Source organism: Lipotes vexillifer, unplaced genomic scaffold, assembly GCF_000442215.2.
Source record: "Lipotes vexillifer unplaced genomic scaffold, Lipotes_vexillifer_v1.1 scaffold1017, whole genome shotgun sequence".
NCBI lineage: Eukaryota > Metazoa > Chordata > Mammalia > Artiodactyla > Lipotidae > Lipotes > Lipotes vexillifer.
In genome coordinates this window covers 200,529-219,888 of record NW_006772141.1, presented here as the reverse complement: position 1 = coordinate 219,888, position 19,360 = coordinate 200,529, and the positions used below count along the sequence as shown (strand labels likewise).

At 35.0% G+C, this 19,360-nt stretch overlaps 1 protein-coding gene across 1 annotated transcript in view; it reads left to right on the top strand.

The window, feature by feature from the left end:
• WASHC4 (WASH complex subunit 4) overlaps nt 1–11,330 on the top strand; it is a 51,610-nt gene extending 40,280 nt beyond the window's left edge. Inside the window, exons 27-33 of the mRNA XM_007447333.1 lie at nt 2,811–2,877; nt 3,379–3,465; nt 5,373–5,520; nt 7,795–7,891; nt 8,477–8,673; nt 9,230–9,329; nt 11,263–11,330. Of these exons, the coding sequence (XP_007447395.1) occupies nt 2,811–2,877; nt 3,379–3,465; nt 5,373–5,520; nt 7,795–7,891; nt 8,477–8,673; nt 9,230–9,329; nt 11,263–11,330 (764 nt within the window). The remainder of the gene's footprint in view (nt 1–2,810; nt 2,878–3,378; nt 3,466–5,372; nt 5,521–7,794; nt 7,892–8,476; nt 8,674–9,229; nt 9,330–11,262) is intronic.
• The last annotated feature ends 8,030 nt before the right edge of the window (nt 11,331–19,360 follow it).

Sequence of the window (19,360 nt, the reverse complement as noted above, 5' to 3'; positions counted from 1 at the left end):
CCCGTGTCCCCTGCATCGGCAGGCGGACCCTCAACCACTGTGCCACCAGGGAAGCCCTCACGTACATTTTTGCATATAGTATACTGGAGTTCAGATGCTCAAAGTCAGAGTCCATGGGCCTCAAATTAAGAGCTGTTTTTCTGGAGCAGTGTTGCTTAAAACTTCATTTAATTCATACACCATAATTCATACACCAGTATGAGTTTTTTCCCCCATGTGAATACTGCCTATAGTAGTATTTCATGTTTTTATATTTTTTAAAAGTATAATTTTGTACTATGAAATTATCATTAAATCATGAACTTAATATGCTAGTCATTTTTCCCCAATACACATCAAAATACACATTTTCCCCCAATACACAAAAAATAACGACACCTCTGTTGCCGCTAGCATGTATTCCACAGTTGGCGCATATTATCCTTTTTACTTTGTTCCAGCATTTTATTCTTTATTCTCTTCTTAGGAAATATAAATTCTTTACCTCTGCCTATGAAAAATTGTAATGTGCTTTTGAGTCTCTTCAGTCTCTTGAGAAAAGGAGTAAGGAATCTCAGAGCTGGGAGCAAAGTGAGAAGTCCTTTTGTCTAAGTCCTTTGCCTGCTGAAATAATTGACAACCATTAACATTTATTGAGCATTTATTTACTATGTGCCAAGGCTGTTCTGAGTGCTTTATATGTTCTAATGCATATAAAACTCACAATGTTATGAAGTAAATGTTATTTCCATTCATTCGTTCCACAGGCTTATTGAGGACAACACAGTGTTCCTAGGTGCTGGTGATACCTATGACAATAAACAAAGTCTTCGCCCCTTTAGAGCTTAATTTAACAGATGTGGAGACTAAGGCACAAAGTTTATAATTTTTTTTTTTTTTTTTTTTTTGCGGTACGCGGGCTTCTCACTGTTACGGTCTCTCCCGTTGCGGAGCACAGGCTCCGGACGCGCAGGCTCAGCGGCCATGGCTCACGGGCCCAGCCGCTCCGCGGCATGTGGGATCTTCCCGGACCGGGGCACGAACCTGTGTCCCCTGCATCGGCAGGCGGACTCTCAACCACTGTACCACCAGGGAAGCCCCAAAGTTTATAATTTGACCTAGGTTTTATAGCTAAAAAGTACAGAGTCCATATTTGAACCCAACTAGTCTGGCTTCAGAGGTTTACTCTTAACTGCTACTCTCTATTTGCTTCTCACTAGCACATTTGATCAGTCAGATACCAGTTTGACAATTTGGAGGAAAACAATCACACTAGATACTTGATTTTTCTAAGATGCATAAAGAAACATTTTAACATCATCTCTCATATTGAGATAAGCCTTAAAATAGATTCAGTAATACTACTTGAGAGTTTTAAAAGGTATCAGATGAGATTATGTATGTAAAGTACATATTACTGTATTATATGGGTGTGAAATGTTAACAGCTTCTTACCTTTTTGTCTATTCTTTCTCCCAAGTAATTTCATTTCATTTGAGTAGGAAATGTTGGCTCTAGGGATAGAGCAGTGAAGAAAACAAAAGCTGTATCATGGATCTTGCATTCTAGTGGGATGAGACACAAAGAGATATATAATGTATCAATGATAGGTGCTGAGTAAGGAGATGTAGTGGGGCTGGGCAGTGCTATTTAGTGATATTCAGGGAAAGCTCTAAGGAGGTGACATATGGGCAGGAACCTAAATAACATGAAGGAATAAGCCATGTGCATGCATAGCTAGGAAAAGAGTATACCAGAAAGAGGCGACACTAAATGTAAAATGCCTGAGTCTGCTTGGCATTTTTGGGAAATAGTCAGGGGCTGGAATGGAGTTAGTGAAGACCTGAATAGTAGGGCATGGTATCAGAACAGCAGCAAGGGGCAAGATCATACAAGGCTGTGATGACCATGTTAGGAATTTGGATTTTATTCTGAGATGGAGAGCTACTGTAGAGTTTTCAGAAAAGGAATGAAGTGCTCCAACTTAGTTTTAAAAGAACCACCAGCCGCTATGTGAAGGAAACATTGTGAGGGGTGGGACACTAAAGGTGGAAGTAGAGAGATCAGGAGGCCATTGCATAGTGCATTTCTAGGCAGGAGATGCTGGTTTGGAATAGGGTGATAGCTGTGAAGGTGGTGAAAACTGGTTGGATTCTGGCTACATTTTGAAGGTAGAGCCAACATAATTTGCCATTGATTAGATACAAAGTGTGAGAGAAAGGAAAGAGTCAGGGATGACTTCAGCGCATTTGGCCTGAGCTACTGGAAGGACAGAATTGTCAGTTTCTAAGGTAGAAAATATAATTGGGGGTGAAGATCTTGAGTTTGAGTTGAACTTACTAAATTAAAATTTCTCTTAGACATGTTAGGTGTAGGCACTGGATAAAAAAGCCTAGAGGAGTAGCCCAGGTTGGAGATACTAGTTTGGGAGGCATCAAATAAGGATTTCTGAATATCACTTCCATCTGTGTGTGTGTATGAGAGTGAGAGAGAGACACAAACACATACTTAATGTGAGTGAAGAAATTATTGATATAGTAATATATTAAAGTGATTTTTTAAAATGTCAGCATTTAATGACTTTACAAGTGAAAGTTACATTTATTTCAAAAATATTTAATATAGATGTATATATGTACCTTTATATTTTAAGTGCACAAATATATAAGTTTTATTTTTATGGAGCAAAAACTGAAGTGTAAAATACAGCAAAATCTCTTGCTACTTAGGAGTGGAAACCTTGTAATTGCTATAAATAACTGTATTCCTGATTATTAGAACTTAGAGTTATTTGTATAAACATCTGATTTTTTTTGTGTGTGGTTTTTAAGGTAATGCTATGGGCTATGTACGGATGATAAGATCTGGTGGCCTTCATTGTAGCAGCAATGCCATTAGGTATGGATGCAAACATATTTTTGCCATTTAGAAATTTTATGTCATTTAAATATGTCTTTTTTATAAGTAATATTGTAGAGAGGGTTTTTTCTTTTTTTGTTGATATATTTTGAGATCAAATATGGAAGAAAATCATTAGTTGTACTAGTTAAATTTTTTCTCAGATTTTAAGACTACAGCACACTGTTGAAAAGCTTTATTTAGTTAACTTATAACTTATAAATAAAGCTCATAGTTAACTTAAAGTTATAGTTAATTTCTTTTATTGGTACAGTTTGTGAATGGTTCTATAGATTACATGATTTTTAAGCATAATTTGAATTATTCATATATCTAAAATTCAGTTATGGAACTAAAGTGGTGATATTAATAATATAACTGAAATGCAAAATTATTTCCAAAGATACAGTTGAAAAATTTAGAGTCTTACAGTATTGCTTTCATGTCTGTGTCAGTTGCACATATTTAGCTTAATAAATTCCTTCCCAAATTCTTATGTAGATTTGTACCTGATCTTGAAGATATTGTAAATTTTGAAGAACTAGTAAAAGAAGAAGGTCTTGCAGAAGAAACATTAAAAGCAGCTAGGTAATCTAATTTTGGAATAATTTAAATTTGGAGATTTGAAAAGTATATGTTCATTTAAATGTTAAAGACAAGACTAGAGGGTAATATATAAACTTATATGTCCGTGTTTTAACTATGCAAGTAATGGTCTCAGTTTATGAAATATAATTTTTTCAAGACTACAGTATTCTGATGCCTTTCCAACTTCCCTAAAAGGAATCTTCTAGACCATGGGTTTCTAATACATGTGACTGTTGAACACCTGATATGTGGCTAGTCCGAATTGAAATGTGCTAAAGTGTAAAGTTCATAACTGATTTTGACGATTTAGTGTTTAAAAAAGAATGCCAAATATCTCATTAATAAAATTCATTTCACTTATTTCTTTTTCCTCTTTTTAAATATTTCTATTTGCCAGCTAGTATTTCTAGAATACTCGTCCTTCCTTTCATGTAATCTATAGCAGCAGTGTCCAGTACAGTAGTCACTACTGTTGAATACTGGAAATAGGGCTAATGGGACTAGGGAACTGAATTAAAATTTTTATTTCATTTAAATTTAAATAGCTAATGACTATCTTATTGGACAGTGCAGATCTACAGACTTGAGTAAATGGTGATTTTGGAAAACAATTTAAAACTTGAGGGGGCATGCAGAATTGTTAAGAAAGTCTTTAGAAAACTAAGTTATAGTATTAATAGTTGTAACACTTATTGAGTCAGGCATGAAAGGGCACCCCTGGGCAAAGTGGAGACAATTTGAATATCAAAAAGAGTAATGGTAGAAATTGCTTATAATACACTGAATTAAAAAAGAGACCGTGAGTATAGTGATAATAAGAAAAGTTGGAGAAGCAGAGGGAAAGTTCCTTTTTACAGTGCTAGCCAGCTAGTAAATGCAGAAGGGATGAGAAAATTTAGGGAAAAAAAAACAGTTTTGCAACCATCACTGTAATACTTGAAATGAGACAAATCGTCAGTGGGTTCTCAAACATTTTTGGAGAACAGAGTATTCATTCACTATGAAAAAATTATCTCAGAAATTGATTCTTAATCACAAAGGGATAAAACATCTTCACAATGCAGAGACTGATGTATTCCACCTTAACCAAGTGATCAAACTTAGCACTACCAGTAACAGGACATGCTGACATTATAGGGCCCCCTGATGTAATGTAATGGCAAGTACCTATTTTGTATTCTCGCCCAAAATGTTTACTCATCAAGTGAAGGAAAGTTCATGGCAGGGGAAGTCATGGAGTTATGAGGTTATGATAATGAATTGATTATCTAAGTGGACATTAAGTCTTCCAGAATGATGGAGGAGAACTGGAGTAGGTCTCATAGTCCAAGATAAACAAATGTAGAGCAGTGGTTAAAACTGTTAGATGCCTGCTTTCGGGAGGGGGTAGTTGGATATAGTTGGATCATGAGTCTCAAAGGAGAGATTTCTAAGATCGTCTAGTGGTGGGGGAATAATAATTTGAAAGTGGTAATAGCTATACCTAAGGGATGTAGGAGAAAAAGCAGTTAATGTTTCTGAAGGTTGAGTGGGAAGCTAAGTTCTTCAAAGGGAGATGGGTTTCAGCTGAGGTAAGGAGGTATAGAAGAAGTGTTAGTGAAGAGATTTAAGATGAAAAGGAATTTATTCACAATGAAATGGAATTCTATAGGGCTCATTGTGAGAAGAAGAAATAGAAAATTCTATAAAGTTCCAAGAGGCCCTACATATTCTGTTTTAGGGACTAAGTTAATTAAATCATATTGATTAGCCTCTGTCCATAAAAAAATGAGTTCATTCTGAACCCCAAGAAAGTTTACTTAGAGATGTCTTATATTTCACATTTTTGAGTGCTCTCATCTCAACTAATGAGAAGCCACATCTTCTTTTGAGAAAGAAACCAAGTAAATAATTTTTTTGCATTTTAGGCATTTGGATTCAGTCCTCAGTGATCACACACGAAATTCTGCCGAAGGCACAGAGTATTTCAAAATGCTTGTGGATGTTTTTGCTCCAGAATTTCGAAGGCCGAAGAATATACATCTCCGAAATTTCCATATCATTGTTCCACCTCTGGTGAGTATTTTTAGTACCCAAAACGAATTTTTTGAAAAAGTATTAATAAATAGATCCAGTTTTTTTTACGGCAGGAAATGCAAACTATATTGTTGACTTTCTGGTTGTAGATAAAACTAAACGTGGTCTCAGTGAATGCGGCCTAGAATTTTTACTTATTAGCTATGTAGAATGAGACTTATTCATAGTTCAGATAGATTCTTATTTGTTCTTAACAGCCAGAGAAATCCTAGTGTGATTTAAATTACTTGAACATACACTATTTTACACACACACACACACACACCCACCCATATAATCTTTGGGCTGAATTATACCATATAGTCATTTTAAGTGATTAGTGTAGACTGTTACAATATGAAGTATTTCTTAAAAGCATACTATTTGAGGACAACTTCTGTCTTTTTGGTAGTAAATATGAACATCTAAGCTAAAATTTTAGTGCTTTCTTGTTGTAGTATATGGTATGTTTTGCTCTAATTCTGTAGTTGGCATCTTAAAAATAGCTCAAGTTAACCAAAATTGCAATATAAAAACAATTGTCACAGTGGGGAAAATGGAGTTAAGAGATTAGAGAGGTATATATTAGCAATAAGAGTTATTTTTCTATAAAGTTTTCTGTAACAAAGCTCTTAAAAAATTTGTAAATGGAGAGCTCTAAAATCTAAATATCACTGAGCGGACGTAGCTTTTGATTACATCTAACTTTGATCGAGTTATAACTTTTCACGTTGCTGCCTGAATTAACACATATGTTCTAACATATTAGAACCATTATTATCCATTGAAAGCAGCTGATGGTCTATGGACAGCTTTTTTCTTCACGCATTTTCCTTTCCACTGTTTTCTTTATACGTTAATTGTTAATGCTCTATTATAATAATTGTTATGTAGCAAAAATGTCCAGTTATCTGATAGACATTATCTTTTCATCTTCAGATATGAATAGAAGTGTCAGATTGGAAGCGAGTCTATCTTAGTTATACTTTGATAATAGTGTAGTTAACTCATGGTGAGTTCTCACCATCTTTCTTTAATTTGAAGTCATGGTAAACAGAAATGGCAAACCGTTGTGGGATTGAGGAAGAGTCTAGTTTTGCAGAGCTGCTGTCAGAATTCAGTTAGTGATGGAGAAAACAAGAGGGATTACAAACACTACAAAGAAGAGAAGTATAGGACACTATTCTTGTGTCCTTGAGTTTATAATCTAATTCCAGAAAGAAGACAAACATAAATGAGATATCTAAAGATTTAAGTAACAGTTGACAAAGATTTTATAAAATGTGATTAATTGCCAAGTAAGTTTTACAGGCAAAAAAAAGTGGAACTTGATAATCTAGTTTACAATGTAGGCTATTATAGTACTTATCACACTGTACCATAATTTTTAAACAGGTCTCTCTATTATCCCAGTGCTGTGCTGTCCTTTTGTAGCCCCTAATGGCTACTTAAATGTAAATTAGTTAAAATTTTATGAAGAAATTCAGTTCCGTTCCTAAGTTTTACCATACACATTTTAAGTGCACAGTGGCCATATGTGGCTGGTGGCTTACTGTATCGGACAGTGTAGATACACAGCATTTCTGTCATTGCCAAGAGTGCTGCTCTATAGAGTGTGAACTCTTTGATGGTATTCATTTTTTTATTGTAATTATTTAATAATGCCTGGTATTATTAAGTTTCAGTAAATATTTGTTGAATAAATGCTATGATTAGATAAGGTATTTCAGAGGAGCTAAACTTTTAGGGAAGTGCTTTTTTGGGGGGGAATTTGTTTATCCAAATGACTACTAAGCCTTTTAAACCGAGAATATGGTAAGAACTACTATTGTAGGATGAATTGGGTGGGCAGAAGTAAGGACTGCCATGCTTAAGAGTGCTTAAGCTTTTAAGTAAAGCAGGCCTACTTTTCTGACTACAACTTTGATTTAGAGTATGACTTGAGGCAAGTTCATAAACCACTCAAGTCTCAGTGCCTTCATTTGTTAAATGTGCATAATATTTTAGAATGAACCATACACAAAAGTACTGTGCTTGAGTTAAGTGGTGATTGAGGGACTGCTCATATTTAAAGGACTTGGAAAGAAGAGCCATTAAGAGATACTTACACAGATTATGACCTCACCAAGAGGCTATTTATATGAGGGAAATGTTTCAAATCAAAAGGACAGGAGCTTAGAAGAGATCCTGTTTATAATTTTTGAAATGTCTGTTTTAGGAACTGAAGATTTTTTAGCACAATTGTTTCTCTAATATGTTGTTATATCCTTTTAGACCCTCAACTTTGTAGAGCATTCCATTAGTTGCAAGGAGAAATTGAATAAAAAAAATAAAATTGGAGCTGCCTTTACTGATGATGGCTTTGCCATGGGTAAGCTTAGTGGAATTGTTTTCTCATGAATTTTATGTTTACCTTACCTTACCTTATTTTTCAGAATGTTTGCTTGAGAATAGAGCTATGTGCTCTTTGTAGATTTGTTTTTCACGAGCAGTGTTTACTGTATTTTTTGGCTGGGTCATCTGATTGACCATTATTTATACTGTTGTTCATGCTCCTTTGGTATTGCTAATCACTTAGAGTGGTTGGACCTAATTATTTAGGCTTTGTTTTTGTTGTGCTTTTATTTAAAGTTTGAGCATTTGTATTTAGTTTCCTGTAGCTTCCTAGTTGTTGTCTATTTAGCAGTGGAAGTTTTTCCCCACCTTTACAGCCATATGTTATCTCCAGGTGATTTTCATAGCCATGTTATTTTTTCTTGATTGGCCTTTTTTTTAGTTCTTAAGTTTTTAAGGAGGAATTAAGCCATGTTGCTAAACTTATTCATTTGTGCTGTAAAATGTAATTTGAAAGAGGATTAATTTAAAATGGTTAGCTTAATTTTAGGAATTATTGGTGGAGTAGAATATAACTTGTCTACACATTGTAATTTTGTTTTGGTTTTGCTGGTGACTCTAGGTGTGGCTTATATTCTGAAGCTTTTGGATCAGTATCAGGAATTTGACTCACTTCACTGGTTCCAGTCTGTTAGAGAGAAGTACCTGAAGGAGATAAGAGCAGTTGCTAAGCAACAGAATGTGCAGTCAACTAGTCAGGATGAAAAACTACTACAAACCATGAATCTCACTCAGAAGCGACTGGATGTTTATTTACAGGTAGACGAGAGTAACAGTCAGATCGGCTTTGACTTTTTAATATCCATTACTTCTTGATCACTGAAGAAACATAAATCATGTTGAAACTCCCATTTTAACAAGTGAGATGAATAGTGGTCATAAGAGTATATTTTTATTTATTTATTTATTTTTTTTTTTCCTTGCGGTACGCGGGCCTCTCACTGCTGTAGCCTCTCCCGTTGTGGAGCGCAGGCTCCGGACGCACAGGCTCAGTGGCCATGGCTCACGGGCCCAGCCGCTCCGCGGCACGTGGGATCCTCCCGGACCGGGGCACGAACCCATGTCCCCTGCATCGGCAGGCGGACTCTCAACCACTGCGCCACCAGGGAAGCCCCAAGAGTATATTTTTAAATGAATGGTATTTGGAACCCATTTGACTCATCTCTTAAAAAATGGGTGGACTACACAGTTCAGTTTCTGTATTTGCGATTTGCACTCACTAGAGCTTTTTAGAAATAATGAGATATTAAATATAATTTTGATGTTTTACTAAAGTATTTTCAGCTTTTATTTCTAATTTTTTTAATTTACTTAGGAATTTGAATTGCTCTGTTTCTCACTGAGCAGTGCAAGAATTTTCTTCAGAGCTGACAAGACTGCAGCTGAAGAAAACCAAGAAAAGAAAGAGAAAGAAGGTCAGTGAGTGGCTTAAATTTGGAATCTGTCTTTGGTAGTAGACACGAATACCCGATTTTACCTAGTCAGACTTTTCTTTTTGAAAAATAATATAGACCTAGAAATGTCTTTTTAAAGAAGTAAAGCCTAAGGGGATATATGTGAAACTGAAAAGAAATTTAACATAGTTTATGCATTTCATTCTGAGATAACTCTTTATTCAGTTCATCTCTTAATTTAAAAAATTTACCAAGTTTAGGGTTTTTTCTTTCACCCTTCAACTGTATCAGATAAGAAGGAACAAATTAGAGGAGGAGACTAAATGTTGGCTTAAGTCAGAGCTGCTGATGACTAGACACTGACTGAATGTATGGGACAGGTGATTAAGGAGACATAAAATAGTCAGGGCCATTTTAGTGTCAAAGTAGTAGCCTCCTGTGCTCCTCCATAGCCAGGCCTTGGAGAATTAGAGAGCAGTAGAGCCATAATAGCTGATAGTCATTAAGGAGAGGATTCTGTCCGTTGTATTCTTTGTGGGTGTAAATTGTTAAGCATTTCATCCTTAAGGGACCCTCATGGTACATTTCTCTCAAATTTGAAATTTAGCAACAATTGCCTTCCCTGAAGAATGGATATTTCCTTTTTTCTGTTATGGAAATTATGTAACTTAGGTTTCCTCTTTGGAAGCTTAAAACTAGGTACAGCAACATGACAGGTTTCATGTTTGCTCTTTTTCCTTTTTCTTGTATTTCACAAATCAAGAATAAAAGATACTTCATAAAATGTGATGTTTTTATTAATCCTATTTTGCCAGTTAGATTTTAAAATAAATGTTTTTCACACTGAATAGAGGTGATTCATTTGGGTAGACCACTTATATCAGTTACCCTATTCCCTGTTGATAATGTTCCATCAGTATTACTTATTAGCATATGCAGGCATTTTTGGAATCTAGACTGAATAATAATCGTGTTCTTGAAGAATGATTGCCGGCTGTTACCTGGAAGATACTAAATATTTATTAAATAAAAAAATATATGTGTTATGTTTGGGTTCATTTAAAAATAATATTTAGCAAAGCCATCTGGAAGAATTTGAGTCAGTATAATCTAAATTGTGAAGAAATTTGAGTTATTGCTTACGTTCTGCTCAGGCCTTTCATGATGCCAGAACCTTGTCTCCAGCCTAGGTAACTAGGAATATTCTGCAGGTGGATTGGCCATTTACTTTAAGGCCTAAAGCATTACGACAAAACAGACATTTCAGCCTCAGTGGAGCTCCTTGCTTTGGACTGCTGTTCTTAAGGAGCTTTCTAGGGTTTGGGGTAATGTATGTCACCCATCTGCCTGATGCTGGGTGGTGGTTCTGTTTTAGGACTCTATTTTAGCTAAAGTTTGCTCAGAGATGTTGTCAAAGTTGCTGAAAACATTAGTTTTTCTCTGTTAATGAAGTATATATATATATATATATATATATATATATGACATTTTTCACAAAAGGCACAAATTCATTTTATCACAGTCATAATAAAAAACTGCATTTAAAAATAAATTATACAGTTGGAAAGTTATTCATTCTGGACAATTTTATATGTGAATTTGTAACCATGTTTCTATCAATAATAGCACTACAATTTCTTGGCCCAGCTGGGGGAAGGTGCAGTGTGAAACCCACCTCAGATGCAGTTTTGCTCTCTCACAATTCTCTACCACTATTACAAACCAGTCAAAACAATTACATTTGCAATATTTAGCCTAGATTTCTAAAAAATTAAGGTAAATAAACTACATATAATTTGTGATATTAGAGAAACATTTGGTGGATGTGGCATTTTCTTAATTTGAAATTTAGCAATATAGTCCTTCTTAATTTTTTTTTTAGTCCTTCTTATTTACTTAATTCACTTTTTAAAATGAACATAAATATGTCCATTATTTTCACTCATGCTTCCAGAAGAGACTAAAACAAGCAATGGAGACCTGTCCGACAGCACTGTGTCTGCAGATCCTGTTGTCAAATGATACTGATGGTATGCATTGCCCCTATGAAATCATCAGAATTGTATATGAAATGGATGTTAATAAGCTAATAACCAAGTGTTTCCTGGGTCACATCTCTGGGAATTATTTAGATGCTGCAGCTCTCTAAGGCAGTGCTCTAAAGTTAAGTCCATTCTTCTTCTGAAGGCTCTACTTTTCAAAGGTTGAGAATGAGATTTTAAAATCAGATTTTTGTCTGGACTTCGGCTAGATGTGCCTGGGAACAGTTATTTGAAATGAAGTTTTAGAAGGGTTAACTTAAATTCCTAAACTGCCACCTCAGACCTCTTGTAATCTACATGAATGTTTATAATTTGTATTTGTATAGGTCTTTGATCCATATTTGTCTCAGTCATTGGAAATTCAGTGCATATACTATGTACAGCCAGTAATGTTTAAACAAAAGGAATTGAGCCTGAAATTCATGAAGCATACATATCAATATTCTTATAAAAGGGATATATGAAGATGGTTTTGATACTAGAGGTGAGGCATAAGTGTTATGTACCCTTTTTGTACAGTGTGAACTGATTCATTGTTAATTTCATGTGGCTCACTAGAGCTGCTGCTGTCTGTGGTGAGATATTTTATAACTAGTTTACATTGCTTTGAGAACATTTAACCTCCAAAAACTGCTTTAAATTTAAGATTTACTTAATACTCAAGGGGGAAGAAAATACAGATAAAGCCATAGAGTCCTGCTTGAAGCTTTACTTTTGGCTGAAGGCATTATGTATGACAGCAGAGAAAATTGAATGAATTCTTATTTCTACATCCAAACTCAGGTTTCTTCTACATTAATTAGGTTGAACTGAAGTCTTGATGATGGTTTGGGCAGACTTTTTCTTTAAACCAAGTATAATCTAAGAAATCAGATTAAGCACTGTGCAGGCTTTTAAAAAATTACCACTGTGAGAATAAAGTTCTAATAAACTAAACCACTTACTGATTTAAAAGGTACAGAAAGATTTTGAGTAAATTTAGTTCCTGGCAAGCTATTAGCTTTATTTTTGTAAAGATTATATCAGTTAAATGGTTAATCATGGCCTATAATCTTTTAATATAATACAGTGATACCTTTACAGTGAAAACAAAAAAGTTTAAAACTTTATGTGTAATACTAACATCATTTTAGGAAATACTTGATTTTTCCATTGCACTTACCTATTAAGCATTTCTTTGGGTAAATCCTGCAAGTAATTCTAACATTGTTGTTTGATTTCCAGCTTTTGGAACGGGTGTACAATGCCCTGTCTGTATTCATTGATCACGGTCAGGGTAACTTTCCCAGCTCAAGATAACACTTTCACTGTTAAAATTCAGAAGAAACAGAATAGGTAGGAAGTGTTTTTTGTTTATTATGTAAACATGACTTACAGAGTTATGTACAATGGATGGATTAAAGGCATTTAATATTTGTAATATGTACTAACTGTAGAAATGGCCCTAAAGCATGCTGCATAATTAATAATTTATATTTTCATTTTTGTAAATGTTTATATTAATGATTTTGCATTTGATTGTATCAAATTGATCACCATTTCATAGCAACAGTATTGTTTTTTCTGTTTTTCTTCTCTAACTTCCCTAAAATCATCTCCTTTAATAGAGAGAGAAATTCTAAATAGAAGAGAATCAGATGTCTCTGTCATTATCCCCACACACGTCAATTATTTTATCAATACTAGATAGAGTTCACATGCTGACTCCATGGATACCTACAGCTGAGAAAAATGTGACAGATTATTATTTTGCCTTTAGTTCAAAATAATGTCACTGCAGTCTGGATGATGTATAATAAGTTTACTTACTTGAAATAAAATCTCTGAAAAGATTAAGCATATTTAAATGCTGTTAAAAGTGCAGAGCAACAGGGCTTGAGTGTTTTACACCTAAGTTGATGTACACATTTAGATGACAGTTTTCCTTGCTGATGTATTGTTAATATTCTCATTTTTTTCAGACATACTGCAGTTTAAAAATCAGTGCGAGCATTTGTTGTAAACTCACAGAAAACTTAATGTTCAAATTCTCAGGAATTAAGGACTAACCATAACATTGTCAGTTCTAATTAAATTTTATAAAAGATGGCAAGTTTGTTATCTCTGTTAAGTGGGGCTTTCCTCTTCCCCAGTTCTAAGAGAATACAATATGCATTGATATAATAGAACATTAATAAATATAATTTCAAAAATTTACTTCCTCTGGATGTTTATGTTCAAAATTGAATGTCTTAAACCCAGTAGTTCTTAATATTGATCTTTTTGGAGTTCCTTTTATCTAATAGTGTGTGGAATCTCTCTAAAAAAATACTTGCGTGCACATAGGCAAAATTTCAAGTATAAAACTGGTACTGGCTTCTCTTTGTGTATCCCAGGTGGACTTTTGTTTTCTCTCCTTTTTATATTCTTAATCTTTCTATTGCTTGCTATTTTCAAATAACCCACATGAATGGTTAATTTTAAATCTTAATCCTGGGAAGGGATCATTAGTTTGCAATGCTGTAGTGCCATCTGCAGTCATGACTTGAACTGAAACAGTCGTAATAAAGGAAAGCCTTTTAAATACTGTGCTGGAGAAAAATGTTCTTGCTCAGAAAGTCTGGTTGCTGCTCCTTCTCTTCTGAGGAGAAAAGTTTGTAAGGTGGGAAAGGTGAGACAATACCATCACATACATTGTCACATTACTCTTTTATGTTGGACTGGCCAAACGTAAAAGGTAGACTTTAACCAATTTTAATAATTTTAGTTCTTCTTCCAGCTTAAGGTGCAGAAGTTTCAGACTGATGGTATACCTTTTGTTTTTAGATGTTAGGAACAATTTAACAGGTTGTCAAAGACTTCAGTTTTAAAAAAGGAATCCAGAATAAGTGGGTCTATAGAGATTACGTGAAGTCATAGGACTATGCGATGAACTCAGAGATGGTGACAGCCAAAGGAGAGTTTGGTTTATACAAGAAGTTCTTATATACTGTATGAAAGGTCGATTTGGACAAGTATATGGATATTTCCCTCTATTGTAATAGTTTGGTTCTTCTTTACCACCTAGTTTACCGGATAGCGCTGGTTGTTCCTATGAGTGGAGACATACTCAGGAAAGTAGATGAAATTTATCTCCCAATCAGTGCAGATCTGATGTCGTAATTCTGGGACCATCTTTAAGGACTGTACATTCTGTAGTGCAGGTAAGATCTGTGTGTATTGACACATTCTTTGGTAATGCCCTCATTGTTATTAACGTGAGGGAAAAAAAGTTAGCACTTCTGTACCCAGAAGCACCAACTATATAAAATTAGTATTACAGTAATCATTTCAGAATGTGTACAAAAGGTAATAAGGCATTAAAGATGCACTTTTAAGTTGATGTGATTACTGAATATCAGAATAATCTTCAAAGATTAATGTATTGAGAGAAGCATTTGGAGACTGCTTTGTCTCTGGTTTTCTCTGTGTGCTAGTAATATAGCACATAGTGGTTAGAAGTGTAGATTTTGGAGCCAGACTGTGATCTGAATCCTGATTTGCTGCTTACAAGGTTACTTAACCTTTCTGTGCTTCATTTCCTCAGGCATAAAATGGTGTAATAATATAGCTCATAGTCTGTTTGAGGATTTAATTTGTATAAAGCACTTTATTAGGAAACTAACTACTATAAGTATTAGCTATTATTATGATTGCCCTTACAAGCAGAAATACACTTGGCATATAATTATTAGCTGTTGAAAAGTTTGAAGATAAACTGTCTGTATTTGATTTGGTCTCATAAAAACTATTTCTTTTTAAATGGCTCAGCTAAGTGTTGACAATGTAAGGCAGGTCCTGCTCTTCCCTAACGGTAGTTCTGACAGGTGGCTAAACAACCAAAGGCAATGCTGGGAAATGAAAATTGGTGAGGCTAGCTTGTTTATCCCAGGGATGCAAGGATTCTTCAATATATGCAAATCAGTCAATGTGATACACCATATTAACAAATTGAAGGAATAAAAACCATATGATCATCTCAATAGATGCAGAAAAAGCTTTTGACAAAATTCAATACCCATTTATGATAAAAACTCTCCAGAAAATGGACAAAGAGGGAACCTAAACATAATAAAGGCCATATATGACAAACCCACAGCAAGCATCATATTCAGTGGTGAAAAACTGGAAGCATGTCCACTAAGATCAGGAACAAGACAAGGATGTCCACCCTCACCATTCTTATTCAACATAGGTTTGGAAATCCCCTAGCCACAGCAATCAGAGAAGAAAAAAATAAAAGGAATACAAATTGGAAAAGAAGAACTGTCACTGTTTGCAGATGACATGATACCATACATAGACAATCCTAAAGATGCCACCAGAAAACTACTAGAACTGATCAATGAATTTGGTAAAGTTGCAGGATACAAAATTAATGCACAGAAATCTGGCATTCCTATACACCAAAAACGAAAAATCAGAAAGAGAAATTAAGGAAACACTCCCATTTACCGTTGCAACAAAAAGAAGAAAATACCTAGGAATAAACCTGCCTAAGGAGGCAAAAGACTTGTACTCAGAAAACTATAAAATGCTGATGAAAGAAATCAAAGATGACATAAACAGATGGAGAAATATACCATGTTCTTGGATTGGAAGAATCAATATTGTGAAAATGACTATACTACCCAAAGCAATCTACAGATTCAATGCAATCGCTATCAAACTACCAATGGCATTCTTCACAGAATTAGAACAAAAAAATTTCCAGTTTGTATGGAAACACGAAAGACACCCCAAATAGAGCAATCTTGTGAAAGAAAAACGGAGCTGGAGGAATCAGGCTCCCTGACTTCAGACTATACCACAAAGCTACAGTAATCAAGACAGCATGGTACTGGCACAAAAACAGAAATATAGATCAATGGTACAGGATAGAAAGCCCAGAGATAAACCCACACATGTATGGGCACCTAATTTACAACAGAGGAGGCAAGAACATACAATGGAGAAAAGACTGCCTCTTCAATAAGTGGTGCTGGGAAAACTGGACAGCTACATGTAAAAGAATGAAATTAGAACACTCCCTAACACCATACACAAAAATAAATTCCAAATGGATTAAAGACTTAAATATAAGACCAGACACTATAAAACTCCTAATTAGAGGAAAGCATAGGAAGAACACTCTTTGACATAAATCGCAGCAAGATCTTTTTTGATCCACCTCCTACAGTAATGGAAATAAAAACAAAAATAAACAAATCGGACTTAATTAAACTCCAAAGCTTTTGCACAGCAAAAGAAACCATAAGACAAAAACACAACCCTCAGAATGGGAGGAAATGTTTGCAAATGAAACAATAGACAAAGGATTAATCTCCAAAATATACAAACAGCTCATGGAGCTCAATATCAAAAACAAAAAATCCAGTTAAAAAATGGGGAGAGGACCTAAATAGACATTTCACCAAGGAAGACACACAGATGGCCAAGAGGCGCATGAAAAGATGCTCAACATCACTTATTACTAGTGAAATGCAAATCAGAACTACCATGAGGTATTACCTCATGTTGGTCAGAATGGCCATTATCAAAAAATCTAGAAACAATAAATGCTGGAAAGGGTGTGGTGAAAAGGGAACCCTCCTGCACTGTTGGTGGGAATGTAAATTGATACAGCCACTATGGAAAACAGTATGGAGGTTCCTTAAAAAAACTAGAAACAGAACTACCATATGACCCAGCAATCCCACTACTGGGCATATACCCTGAGAAAACCATAATTGAAAAATAGACATGTACCACAGTGTTTGCGCAGCACTATTTACAATAGCCAGGACATGGAAACAACCTAAATGTCCACCAACAGATGAATGGATAAAGAAGATGTGGTGCATATATACAATGGAATATTACTCAGCCATAAAAAGAAACGAAATTGAGTTATCTGTAGTGAGGTGGATGGACCTAGAGTCTATACAGAGTGAAGTCAGTCAGAAAGAGAAAAACAAATACTGTATGCTAACACATATATATGGAATCTAAAAAAAAAGGTTCTGATGAACCTAGGGGCAGGACAGGAATAAAGAGGTAGACGTAGAGAATGGACTTGAGGACATGGGGAGTGGGAAGGGGAAGCTGGGGTGAAGTGAGAGGGTAGCACTGACGTATATACACTACCAAATGTAAAATGAATGGCTAGCGGGAAGCTGGTGCATAGCAGAGGGAGATCAGCTCCGTGCTTTGTGATGACCTAGAGGGGTGGGATAGGGAGGGTGGGAGGGAGGCTTGAGGGAGGAGATACGGGGACGTGTGTGCATATGGCCAATTTGCTTTGTTGTGCAACAGAAACTAACAGTATTGTGAAGCAATTATACTCCAATAAAGATAAAAAAAATAAAAAATAAAAAAATAAAATGCATGCTTAAATCTTCAAAAAAAAAATCTCATTTTCCACCCTCCCACCTTTCATTTACATGGCACTTATTTTCAGAGGGCCTTAATGTGCATTAACACATTTCAGTTAAGTTGAAAGTCACCCACTCTTTCTAAACTTAAAAATTTTATTAAAAAAATGATGCATGTACAAGAGTATATAATACGTATGTACTGTTTAGTGAATAAAAATAGAATGCTTGTGTAGCCACCAGGTAGGTTAAGAGCTTATTGCTACCACCTTAGGTGCTCCCATCATCCCTCCTCAGGTCTCGGCTCCCCTTTCTACTGCAGAGGAAACCACAGCGCACTGGGCTTTTCTTGGGGGTTACAACCATCTATATTTTTAAAAACAATATGATGGTGTTTTGCATGTTTTTGTAAAGTTAATATAAATGTATTCTTTAATTCATTGTCATTTTTTAAATTCATCAGTGTTGATGTGTATAGTTACATAGTTTATTTAGCTTTATTTCCTTCATATTGTGTTACATGAATACAGATATTTAGTCTAGGTAAGATTTGGGTTATTTCCAAATTTGGGATACTATGAATAGTGCTGCTGTAATCGTCATTGTACATGTCTCTGGGTACGTGTGTTGAGTTTCTGCAGTGTGTCACAAGTGAATCTCCTAGGTGGTAGGGCCAGGTGTACCTGCAAGGTCGTTGGAGAGAATGCAAAACTGTTCTCCCATCCCAGCAGCAGGTGAGATTATTCCTCATTGTTCCATCCCTACTGGCAGCTTAATTTCTGCAGTCTGTAGTCAGTATCTGTGTGGTTTTAATTTGCATTTCCTTGATTTTTATATGATTGAACATATTTCTGTTTAAGAGCCGTTTTCTTTATTCTATAAAATGCCTTCATGACTTCTATTTTTCTTTCAATTTATCTTTTTCTTACTAATTGTAGGAATATTTTGTATATTCTGGATGCTAATTTTTGTTGGTCATATGTGCCTGCTGAATATGCTCAGTTAATTTTGTGTTTTCATTCTGTGTTTTTTTGTGAAGTTAGTTTTAATGTATTGGATTTCAGTCTTTTGGTTTTTCATGATTTGCAGGCTTTGTGGCTTAGTTAAGCCACAGTTTTGGGGTTTTTTGGTAATACAGTCGATTTACAATATTGTGCTAGTTTCAGGTGTACAGCAAAGTGATTCATTTATATGTAACAATATTTTTTTCAAATTATTTTCCATTATAGGTTATTACAAGATATTGAATATAGTTCCCTGTGCTATACGTAAATCCTTGCTGCTTATCTATTTTACATATAGTAGTTATATATATACTAGTATTTGTTATTCCCATATTCCTAATTTGTCTACCCCACCCTGCCTTCCCCTTTGGTAAAGTTTGTTTTCTTGTCTTAGTCTTTTTCTGTTTATAGATTTATTTATATTATTTTTTGGATTCCACATATAAGTGATACCATATGATATTTGTCTTTCTCTGACTGACTGACTTCACTAAGTATAATATCGTCTGGGTCCATCCATGTTGCTGCAAATGCCAATATTTCATTCTTTTTTTATGGCCGAATAACATTCGTGTGTGTGTGTGTGTGTGTGTGTGTGTGTGTGTGTGTGTGTGTGTGTGTGTGTGTGTGTGTGT